The sequence below is a fragment of the Lynx canadensis genome, chromosome D1 (genome assembly GCF_007474595.2).
Source record: "Lynx canadensis isolate LIC74 chromosome D1, mLynCan4.pri.v2, whole genome shotgun sequence".
Lineage (NCBI taxonomy): Eukaryota > Metazoa > Chordata > Mammalia > Carnivora > Felidae > Lynx > Lynx canadensis.
Window position 1 is genome coordinate 73,338,064 of NC_044312.2, and position 12,399 is coordinate 73,350,462.

General features: G+C 49.0%; 1 protein-coding gene across 4 annotated transcripts in view; it reads right to left on the bottom strand.

Moving 5' to 3' along the window:
- Positions 1–9,068, bottom strand: part of PLEKHA7 (pleckstrin homology domain containing A7) — a 221,421-nt gene extending 212,353 nt beyond the window's left edge. For all 4 annotated transcript variants that reach the window (XM_030332040.1, XM_030332044.1, XM_030332041.1 and 1 more), the window contains exons 1-3: positions 8,983–9,068; positions 8,790–8,866; positions 8,638–8,695 (exon numbers count right to left, since the gene is read on the bottom strand). In XM_030332040.1, the coding sequence (XP_030187900.1) occupies positions 8,638–8,695; positions 8,790–8,866; positions 8,983–9,068 (221 nt within the window). The remainder of the gene's footprint in view (positions 1–8,637; positions 8,696–8,789; positions 8,867–8,982) is intronic.
- Positions 9,069–12,399: the final 3,331 nt, after the last annotated feature.

Sequence of the window (12,399 nt, forward strand, 5' to 3'; positions counted from 1 at the left end):
AGATGGGAGACAGAGGGGTGGTCTGGCACAACTCAGTTCAGGCAAAAGATGACCTGAGATCACAACAGCTGCTGATGTTGTCTTCCTTGGGGCCTGTACATTCCTCTTCGGAGACGCATCACTCAGAGAGACTGGAAGGCCAATGAGCAGTCTCCCTACACTTCCCTGTCCCTTAAGACTGAACAGGGGAATTGGTGTACCCAAGAGTATATGTTTCTGTTTAGGAAACCACAAAGCCATACAACAAACATGATGCATCCTGATCTTAACGGAAAATACAGGAAGGAATTTTATAGTAAGTTAAATTGAGGGTAAAGTCTACATGGAGTTTTGGATAGTACCCACATTTTGAGGACGTTTACTACCATCCAATCTCCCAGGCAAGTTGGCCTTCATCCTCTTCTGTCATTTGTCTGTGGTTGAAAAATCTGAGAAGCCCTTGTCTGAGACAACGAATTGTCCACCTCTTCTCTGAACCCTGAAAAGGCTAACCTAACACAGCATGCAGCTTTAGGAAGTCATTTTACCCCTCTGAGCCCACTTTTCTGCACAAAAAAAATGCAATAATTGTGAGCCTCCAACCAGATAACATTCATGAAGCACTCTGTAAACAATGAAACATTAACCCAAAACACTTCTCGTTTCAGAAAATTGAAACAAATGTTTTGACAGCCACTTGAAAACAACAGGCAAATAAAACCATATTCCTCCGCGTTTCTCCCTCTGCCAATATTTATGCAAGACACCATGCCAGTTTACTGAGCAGAGAGATTCAAACCCATGCTCTCTTCTGAAGAGACAGGAAAACGGGAGCCAACACCTCATTAAATCACAAAATAATCCACATTGTGATGTGCTTTCTCAAAGAGGCTCCTTTTTCTGAAGCCCTATTTTAAGAAGCCCACAGTTTACTCCCATAAATATCGAGAGAATGGACAAAGTTACATCAATGCACCTGAAACCTACACCCACCTCTTCACACACACAGCACTGTAAATCCGGAGTAGCACCTCTCCCACCATCCATCCCTGTCCTTTCTCTGAAACACATCCCTCCCAAGGGTAAAGAGCCTTAATAAAGAAGCAACTTGCAACTGTTTTTCTTAAAGAGGTTTTCCCAGATCTTTTCTGGGATGGTTTTGAGAGCGTGATACAAATCACAGCTCTTAATCCTTCCTTCTGCTTTCTGCACAACACCACCGTTGTTCCTTATACACAGGACCTAACGTTTCAATCCCTGCGCCAGTTTTCACTCTTGATAAAATAACCAGGAAACGAAACGTAAAGTGTGGGGTTATGCCAAAACTTGCCAAGCTGGGAGAGCCTTTTCTTAACTTTCAACAAGAGGCTTCAGAATTTCCAGTTTAAGTAGATGTATGCTGCAGTTTCACAGAAATTCTTTACACGATTGTTGCTTTCTGGTTTGAAATAAAGTTTCTGGGACTACTGTCCCCAGCGATGAGAAAGATGACAAATGAGAAAGATGGCATATAAATGAACCAACAGGTTGGCACTGTATAAGACAAATTTTACTAACATGAAGTCCAACATTTGTCTGGGGAGAAAAATGTGGCAGACAAGATAGACTTCTTCCCAGAGGGGCCTTGAAAACTGTCCCTTGCGTGATGGCATAATTAAATCTCAAGAGGGCAGCTGCCTGGCCCTTCCAGTGTTCACAGACTTTTCCAAAGGGCCTTCTATACTTGGTGCCTTACAGCCCACTGAGGGTGGGCTGATATTCTGTCATCCCTGGTTCAGCCTTCATTCCCCAACTCCTCTCTAACTTTCAGAGAAGGAGCGGCTGGGTGGCTCAGTCGGTTAAGGTTAAGTGTCTCAACTTCAGTTCAGGTCATGATTTCACGGTTTGTGAATTCGAACCATCAGGCTCTGTGCTGACAGCTCGGAGCCTGGAGCCTACTTTGGATTCTGTGTCTCCCTCTCTTGCTGTCCTTCCCTGCTCATGCTCGCTCGCTCTCTCTCTCTCTCTCTCTCTCTCTCTCTCAAAAATAAACATTAATTTTTTTTAAATTTCAGAGAAAATGGGTTTGCCGAATACAAAAAGACACTCTAGATATTTAGCATTATCTCTAGAAGAATAACTCTTCTGAAGGAGTTTAGCTTAAGGCTTTGGCTCAGGCCTGATCCCCACTCCCTGCCTCCCTGGGACATGTTCTTAATTCCCAGCCACCTAGAGCCCCAAGCCCCACCCAGCCGTCCTGCTCCTCATTCCTGTCCAGGAGAGCCTGACCACCAGCACTCTTGCCCTGTGGTGGGTCAGAGTGGGCATGGTGGTGGTGGCTCAGTGTACAAGGTCATTACCCTCATATTTGCATTCAAAACATGGTATTCCACAATATAGAGATAAACCTGAGAGTCATGCTAATAATTTAAATTTTTATTATTTGTTTTTACTTAGTATGACATTGAATAGCCAATAAAAAAACACCATGACAAGTTGAGGGAAAAACTACAGAAGAAAGGAAAAAGTTTTATACTTTAATACATTTAAAGGCACCTTTTTCTGGTTTTTTGAACAAGTGGCCCTGCACTTTCATTTTGCACGGAGTCCTGCAAATCATGCAGCCAGGACCTGCTGCAGTCCAAAGGGCTGGGGAGGGGAAAGTCGGTCTTGCTTCAAGCCTCAGCAATGTTTTTCCCATTAGCCTCACCGGTCTCACTTGGGGATGGGCACCCACAAGGAGAATGGCACCTACATAGGCTGGCCCTGCAAAGCTCCAAAACTAAAACTGAGGAACCTAAAGCTAGAAGAGGACACCAGGGCCTGGCAACCAGGGAGGGAGACAACCAGCAAGGGAACACCAACAGATATCCCACTCTCCAGATGCAGAGCATGAGGTTAGAGGTGAAGAAGCCAGAGGAGGCCAGATCCTACAAGCACTGTTCTTGACAACAAGCATCTACATCCGAGAAGCCTGGGATCCAGGCACCAGATGTAACAGGCATATTTCTGGGCTGCTTCGCATCTTTTACCTTGCCCAGTCCCCCCCCCCCCAAACCCCTGATCTCTTCCCCAACAAGGAGTTTTGCAAGACCTGGAATATTTACTAAACTCACTGAGTCCCTCAAAACATTACTGCTTCAATAAATACCAAGTGCCTACTCAGAGCCCAAAGCTGGGCTCGGTACCAAAGTCTCAGAGATGCAGAACAGGATACCAGCCTTCAAGGAGCAATCTTGGCACAGGCAGGGTCGCCAAGACCCCTCCTCTCTGCCATTCATTCTCTTTATCAACTCAGGACCTATTCAAAGACTGCTGTAAGGAGAAGCCAACCCACGGGGTGCCACAAAACCCCCAAAGACCAGCCCAGTGTAACATTCTTGCATTCAAGGCCTGTTCTAGAACTTTACTCTCTGGGGTCTCACGTTTGAAAAGGCTGTGCCTGCCAAACTGCTTTTACTAATTAATAATTAATTTCCATTGCTTACTAATCAGACACTTGCACCACTACCAATCAGCTCAGGAAACCAAGAGCTGCTGCCTTTCTCAGGTGCCTCAATCCTCAGCAAAAGCAAAGAAGAACTCTGGCCCTGTGAGCCTTGAACAGCCTGACTTAGAGCAATGGCACCTGGCACAGGCTCCTTCAAGTATCAGTGGTGGCTCTCACCTGTGACCTGGGGTCAGAGCTACCACCACTGCTGTGGTTACTATATTAGAGACTGAAGACCTACTTTTGGTCCCAGGTCTAAGCACTCCAGCCAAGTCACTGAACCCTCATGGACCTGAGTTTCATCATCTGAAGAACAGGATAATCTCTGCTCTTCTGCTGCTACAGGCATCAAGTAAGAAAAGGTACCAGAAAAAAACCACCTGCCCTTTGCTTTTGGAATGCCAAGATTACTATGAGTTTCCACATCAGTAAACTGGGACTAGTAACAGCTCCTACCTCAACAAATTGTTGTGAAATTTAATCACATAATAGTTATAAAACAGTTCTTGGAATTTTTCAGACTTGAAAAGAAGAGGCTATTACATAATTGCTACTACTATTGTTGCTGTTGCTGTTAATGACACTATTATCTCCATTAATATTATATCTTGCTACCTGGATGAAAGACTCAGGGGAAAGTAGAAAAGTTTTAGAGAACAAGAAGCCTTCTTAAAAGGGATAGTAGCATCACCAAGTCTAGAACTGGGGGAACCAGGAGTAGATTCGTCTTATGTTTTGCCTCTAATCCAAAAGTGAACCCAAAGTGCAGAAACCAAAACCAAAATGTACCTGCCTTAGCTCAAGTTTTTATGGCTTAAGAAATGTTCTGTGGGGGCACCTGGGTGGCTCAGTCAGTTAAGCATCTGACTTTGGCTCAGGTCATGATCTCACGGCTCATGGGCTCGAGCCCCGTGTCGGACTCTATGCTGACAGCTCGGAGCCTGGATGCTGTTTTGGATTCTGTGTCTCCCTCTCTCCTACTCTCTCTCTCTCAAAAATGAATAATAAACATTAAATTTTTTTTAAAAAAAATAAGAAATGTACTGTGGGGGTGCCTGACTGGCTCAGTTGGTAAAGCATGAGGCTCTGAATCTCAGGGTCCCGAGTTCGAGCCCCACATTGGGTAGAGATTACTTTAAAATAAAATACTCTGGATTTTCTCATGTACAGAAGGGCTAAAGAACCTGGATTAAAGAAACGATTTTTAAAAAGAAGCAGCAATAGGGGCGCCTGGGTGGCGCAGTCGGTTAAGCGTACGACTTCAGCCAGGTCACGATCTCCCGGTCCGTGAGTTCGAGCCCCGCGTCAGGCTCTGGGCTGATGGCTCAGAGCCTGGAGCCTGTTTCCGATTCTGTGTCTCCCTCTCTCTCTGCCCCTCCCCCATTCATGCTCTGTCTCTCTCTGTCCCCCAAAAAAATAAAAAAAATAAATAAACGTTGAAAAAAAAATTAAAAAAAAAAAAAAAAAGAAGCAGCAATGTACTCTGGAGGGTATCAAACATCTGCTAAATATCAGGAGCAACTGATGGATCCTGAAAACCTCACACAACTTTCCAGACCAAGGATCCATTGGGGGTGGGGGGAACCCCAGCTGTTCCAATGCTCCCTCTCACTGAGCCATATTAGAGAAGGATACAAAAAAAAAAAGAGCATTCAGAAGTGATCATGGCAAATCTAAGAAAGCTGACTGACTAAAGCAAAGCATTTTTATGTGAGGAAAAGGAAAACAATTACTCCCAAGCCCTTAAATCTCTCTCAAGAAGTTGTCTCAAAAGGAGATAGGAAATACAGTCAGCTGCCACAGTGTCCCAGCCTCCCATATGGCTGGCCTTTGAAGGTAGGGGACCAGACAGATACTGCTTTCCCCTAAGCCTGGGAGGACCCTTGGGGTGGGGAGCCAGGACTTGCTAAAGGATAATCACTGGGAACTTCACAGAGTTACCACAGAAGAGTCAGCAGAAGAGATGAAGTTCGGGAGGCTGTGGTAACGGCTGATAGAGTCCTACCCAGCCCTCAAGTCCCCCAACTCAAGACTTAGCCTAGTACTTCATGGAAAAGACAGATACCATCAGACAGGAACACCTACCTCTCCCCTCACTGAACCTATCAACCTCCCAGCATGGGCTCTGGCATGGACAGTCCTTCCTCCCGTAAAATGGGTGAAAGACCCTATTCCCAGCTGGGACCAGTGAGACTTAAGCTCCGGATCCCTTCCCATTCATCCCCTCAGAAACACTGCTCCAGCAACTGTCCCATCTCTTTCCTACATCATCCACTTCTCCCTCTCTCCTGGATCATTCCCAGAAAAACACAACATGCTCTATCATCTCTCACTAAAAAAACAGGACCCCCCCCACCTCAAACCTACAACCCCTCTAATCCTCAGCTAATGTCTCAACCCCACTTCATAACCAAACTGCCTGAAAGATTCATCTATACTTATGGACTCCACTTCCATACCCGTTTTCTCTTCCACCTACTCCAGTCAAGTATTGTCCTTTAAGCTTCTGTGACCCACTCATTCTACTGGGTTTTCTCCTAGCTTCTGTTTCCTTTGCTGGATCCACCTCTTTTCCCCAACCTCTAAATGCTGCTATGTCCCAAGGCTTAGGTCATCTTTTCTGTCTACACTCTCATTCAAGGTGAGTTCAATTAATCTTGTGGCCTTGAATACCAGCTATAATACTTAAATATACCTCTTCAATCCTCTCTCTCCTGAGCATCTGACTAGTTGACATATTCGTATCTCAAATGTCAAAACAAGATCTCATGCTCTCCTCCACTCCAAACACTCCTCCCCACAGCCCTCCCATCTCAATGATATGAGTACCATCCGCTCAGGTACTTAAGCCTCTGGGAGTCATCTTTGACTTTTCTCTTTCTCTCACAGACTGCATCCAAATCATCAAGTCTGAATCTGACTACTTCTCTTTCTCTCCAGTATTACACCCTCATTCAAATCATCATTAACTCTTGCCTGGACTACAGCAACAGCCTGCTACTACTATCCTGCCCCTACCAGTTGCCCACCTACATACAGTCCACTCTACGCAGGTAGAATGGTCTTTCGAAAAATGCAAATCAAATCACATTGCTCCCCTGCTTCAAACCCCCCAATAATTTCTCGCTGGGCTTAAAATAAAGTTTAAAGCCCCTTTCTCTGGCTCTACACCATTTAGCTCTTTCCTATCTGTAACCTCTTCTGTTGCTACTTTCTCCTTTGTTCACCACATTCCAGCCACACTAGCCTCTCCACTCTTCGAACTTGAACTTGAAGCTTTACAGCCCTTACTTTAATAGAACTGACTGTTCTATGGGGCGTCTGGGTGGCTCAGTTGGTTAAGCGTCCAACTTCAGCTCAGGTCATGATCTCACGGTTTGTGGGTTCAAGCCTCACATCAGGCTCTGTGCTGACAGCTCACAGCCTGAAGCCCACTTCATATTCTGTGTCTCCCTCTCTCTCTGCCCCTCCCCTGCTCGTGCTGTCTGTCTCTGTCTCTCAAAAACAAATAAACGTTAAAAACAATTAAAAAAAAAACAGAATTGGCTGTTCTCTTCTGGAAATGCTTTGCCACCTCATCAACACAAGGATGGCTCTTTCCTGTCATCCAAACTTTACCTTAAATGTCACCTATTCAGAAACAGCACTGATCTCTCAATCCAACCATACCACCCAGTCACTTGATATCACATGATGCTATTTTCATTTTCTGCACAGTAGTTACCACTGACATTATTCTTGTTTGGGTGGGGGAGGAGTTGTTTAGTTTGTTTTGTTTTTTTTTCCTTATTGTCTGCTCCCTCTCCCCACTAGACTTCAAGCTCCATGAGCATCCAGATCTTGTCTGCCTCATTCATTTCTGCACTTCCAGTGCCTAGAACAATGAGGAACACATAAGGAGAAATCTAATAAAGACCAATAAAATGCAGTATGAGCCACACAGGCCCACTAACTGGGAGGTTCTAAGGTTCCAGCCAGCTCCTCAACTTCTCTCTCAAACACAGAGGTGAGGCAGGACAGCAGGACCCCAGCCAGTCCCAGTGTTCACTTGTATAAATCTCATCCACCAGAATTTCAAACATCCTGCAAGAGCCCAAACCAGGATAGGAGGATCCGGGATTTTCTGTGACCACCTTAGCTTCGACTATGCTGCTCCGCTACCGACTAGCAGTGCTCCGAGTTGAAGAAAGGAATTCTGACTCACAGGCCTCCAAAAGTAAGAGTCAGACCACCGTCCAGACCTTGGCTAGTTAATTCATTCAGTAAACAAAGATTTACCGAGTGCCTACTCTGTGCCAGGCACTGGGCAAAGGATCAAAAGCTGCTCCTGACCTCATGGAGCTGACCGGCGAGCACGCAGACGGTTAGAGAGAAACGGGGCAACACGGGTACACGCCCAGAGTGGGAAAGTAAGGGCCACACTGGTGCTCGCGGCTGCACCGCGCCCTAGCTTACGGCTCCCCGGATTTCATCTCTACAGACCCAGATCTAGGGTAACCTGGCTAGTGGCACAACGCTCGCGGGCTTTTTCGGAACAGCTACCGCTTGACTAGCGGAGACAGGAGTGACTGTCCCTGTGGAGCGCCGGCTTTGAGACACGCACAGTGCTCGAGGAATATTATTGGCTGATGGGTTCCCTCCCTACGCTCACCCCTCCCCCGCAGGCCCGCGCTCAGGATGGGGAGAGGGCCGAGGTTCCGACTCTCCGCCACCGTCCCAGAGAACGAGGTCGAAACCAAAGCGTCCTCTCTACTCCCCGCTCCCCTCCCTCTCTACTCCCCACTCCCCAGCCCCCAGTACTCGGACCCCAGGCGCAACCCCCCACCCCGGTGGGGCACCTCCCGGCTCCGTGCGGCCCGAGACCCCAGCGGGGAGGCGTGTCCGGGCCCTCACACCCGGGCCCGAATCCCTCCCAACTACAGGACCAGCGGGTAGTTTGCGGCCCCCGCCCCCTCTGCCGGCCGGATTCCGGCCCCCCGCGGAGATACGGACCCCACCGACCCCCTCCCCGTGCCCGCCACACAACTCCAGCACACAAAACCCCACAAGAGAGCGGCCGCGGCGCTGTGCGCGCCAACTCGCCCGGGACCCGCGCGGGAGGCGGGAGGCGGGAGGCGGGGGCGCGCGGCGGGAACCGGTCGGGCCCCGCTGCACAGGTGCGAGCCCAGCGCGGCGCCCCGGTCACTCACTCGATGAAGTAGCTGGCGCCCTCCTCCGTGAAGCCCTCCTCCCAGCCGCGGGGCAGGTCTGCGGAAATGCCAAAAAGAGTCAGGTCAAACTTGGGCCGCCCGGGCGCGCGCCCCCCGAGTGCCGCCCCCCACCCCGCCTGCCCCGCGCCTACCTGAGCGGATCATGTGGCCCGAGTTGACGGGCTCCCCGGTGCGCGGGTGCAACCAGGTCGTGCGGCGGAGCTCGTCACTGCGGGAGAGAGGTGCACCTGTTAGCGCCGCCGCCGCTCTGGGGGCGCCCGCCCGGCCCCGCACCCCTCCCGACCCGCGCCCGCGTGCCCGCGTGCCCGCTTGCCCGCGCCGCACTTGATGAAGAAGACGCGGCCGTCCCGGCACACGCCGTAGGACCAGTGCTCAGGTAAAGTGTCCCGCCCGACCGCCGCCGCCGCCATGTTCGCCGAGCGCCGAGCCGCCGCGGCCGCCGCGGGGCGGGGGAGAGGGGGCGGGGGCGGAGGCGGGGGAGGGGGCGGCGCGGGCGGCGGGCCGGCGGGCTCGGCCTGCGCGGGCCCGGGCGGCGACCCGGGGCGCTCCATCGCGGCGCGCGGCGACGTCCCGGCAGTCCCCAGTTACGGCGCGGCCGCGGGAGTTCGCCGCACCGGCCGACCCGAGCGCGGTGGCCGCGGCCTTTGTCCCCGCGCCTTCCCCGCCCCCCGCCGGCCGGCCCGGGCGCGCCCGCCGCGCGCCCCTTGGCCCCTGAGGCCCCGAGGCCCCGAGACCCGGGCGGGGCCGAGGGCCGCTGTTGGGGCGCCTCGGGCAAACTCCGGAAACTAGGTGCACCCCGAACGCTCCAGTAAGCCCCACCCGACTTCCACGACAAATGTGCCTCCAGGAACTTCTGGAGTTCTTTCTGAACCATGCAAACCTAAACAGGTTCCATCCATATTCCGAGCTTCGGTGTGTGCCTTCCTCTGTAAAATAAAGTCAATAGTAAGTACCACAAGAGATCGTTGGGTAGATTCTATGAAGTTTCTATGGTGTAGAGTGATTGGCCCCTGGCCCCCAGCAGGTGCTCTATTAATGCCAGGTCAAGCGTGATTTCATCTTCCCAAGTTTTCAGCTGGGATATGAAGCAGGAGACGGCAGGTTCTCTCCTCACACACCTCACACACACACACACAGCCCTGAAGTTACCGGGATTGTAGGCTTCTTCTGCCTTTAATTCCTGTCAAGTGACAGAAAGAGACGCTGTGGACCTGGCTGCATCTGTCTGTCTTTAGAAGAGCAGACCCTACAGTCCGGGCCTTTAGTGGGGGCTCTTGGAAGTTCTTTACATGGCTGCAGCCTTCTCATAGTCAGGCCTATGCTGGGAACTCAGCTCCTGGGGGATCCGTCCCCTGACCCCTTTGTCCAAAAGAGACCCTTCTCCTCCTCCCTTCACCATCCCATTACTTGTGTGCACTTAATTGATATTCTTATGCATGTGTGTGTTTATTGCCTTGTATGTTGTATATCAGCCCCTCCCTCCCACACACACACTAAAATGTCTGCTGCATGATAAGAGGGACCTTGCTCTGTCCCATATACTGCCATATTCCCAGTGCTTGGAACAGTGCCTGGCTCCTGTGTGCATTCAATAAATGCTGAAAAAGTGCATACAACCCTTTCCGCACTGACACCCCTGTACGCTGAGCATGAACAGAAAGGAAGCTGGGCTCTGGGAGATGTCAAGCCGAACCTTCAAGCGGCATAGGCTGTAGTTAGTGGAAAGAGGAAACTGTAGGTAGTATGGGCACTGTTATTCAGAAAAGCACCCCAGACAGGTGAAAATCAGTTGGGCCCAGAAGGACTGCTCAGGTTTGACTGAGAAGAGAGCACCCCAGAGGAGAAGGATGGGAGAGCAAACACAGGCTCATGGGAAGGGTATGCGATGTTGAAGAGACCATAAAGGTTCCCTTCCTTGAGACAAACAGTGGTATTGGGGAAGGAGGTTGGTATGAGTTATAAGTGGGGGGGGGGGGCAGGGGGACACCTAGCTGGCTCAGTCTGTGGAATGTGTGGCTCTTAACCTCAGGGTCATGGGTTTGAGCCCCACGATGAGTATAGAAAATGCTTAAATATGGGGCGCCTGGGTGGCTCAGTCGGTTGGGCGTCCGACTTCGGCTCAGGTCATGATCTCGCGGTCCGTGAGTTCAAGCCCCGCATCGGGCTCTGTGCTGACGGCTCAGAGCCTGGAGCCTGTTTCAGATTCTGTGTCTCCCTCTCTCTCTGACCTTCCCCCATTCATGCTCTGTCTCTCTCTGTCTCAAAAATGAATAAACGTTAAAAAAAATTTAGAAAATGCTTAAATAAATAAAATTTTTTCAAAATCTCGAAAGAAAGAAAGGGTTGGTGTGATTGTGGAGAACACTAAACACCTGACTGAAAGGACCTCTTGCCTTTGAGGAGGTGCTTGAGCAAATGACAATAAGAAAGTTGTGTTTTTATTCTTTTCTTTTAAGTTTATTTATTTATTTTGAGATAGAGCACAAACAGGTGAGGGGCAGAGAAGGAGAGACACAATCCCAAGCAGGCTCCACACCATCAGCGCAGAGTCTGATGCAGGACTCGAACTCACAAAATGCAAGATCATTGAGCCAAGGTCAAGAGTCAGACACTTCAGTCACCCAGGTACCCCAGTTGTGTTTTTATTCTTAAATGTTAATTTAAGATAATAACGAAATAGACAAAAGATATGAACACAGTTCACAGAAAAGTAATACAAGTGTCTTTTAAACAAATGAAAGATACTCAAACATCTCGTAATAGGAGAAATGCAGATTTAAATTAAACTGAGATACTATTTTTTTTAATATTTACTTATTTGAGGGGGGGGAGACAATGAGTGGGGGAGGGTCAGAGAGAGAGAATCCTAAGCAGGCTTTGTGCTGACAGCACAGAGCCCGACGTAGGGCTCAGTCTCACAAACCATGAAATCATGACCTGAGCCAAAATCAAGAGCTGGATGTTTAACCAACTGAGACACCCAGGCACCCCAAGATAGTATTTTTTTTAGATATCAGGTTGGCAAAAATGTGCATTGTAGAGAAAGACATTCATATTCATTGTTGGTGGGACTACAAAATGGTTGTCTCTTTGAAGGCGATTTGGCGACAGCTATTACAATTTAAATGCATATATCTTTTGACCTAGCAATTCCACTGCTAGAAATTTATCTTACATTAGTGCTCACACAGAGACACAAAGACCTGTGTACCAGAGTATTCACTGCAGCATTGTCAATAGTTACAAAAGACTGGATACAACCTAAATGTCTATCAAAAAAGAACAAGTTCATGTGGTGATGGATGTTAACTAGACATCATGGTGGTATTTTGCAACATATACAGATATTGAATCATTCTGTTGTATACATGAAACTAATACAATGTCATGTGTCAATTATGCCTCAATTTAAATACAAAAGAATAGATAAATTAAATTATGTCATACTTGGGGCGCCTGGATGGCTCAGTCAGTTGAGCGTCCGACTTTGGCTCCGGTCATGATCTCAGGGTTTGTGGGTTTGAGCCCCGCATCAGGCTCTGTGCTGACAGCTCAGGGCCTGGAGCCTGCTTCGGATTCTGTGTCTCCCTCTCTCTGCCCCTCCTCTGCTCATGGTCTGTCTCTCTCTCTCTCTCTCTCTCTCTGTCTCTCAAAAATAAAATAAAAGTTAAAAAAAATTTTTTTAATTATATTATACTCTTACAATGGGATGCTATACAGCTGTTAAAAAGAATGAGCTAG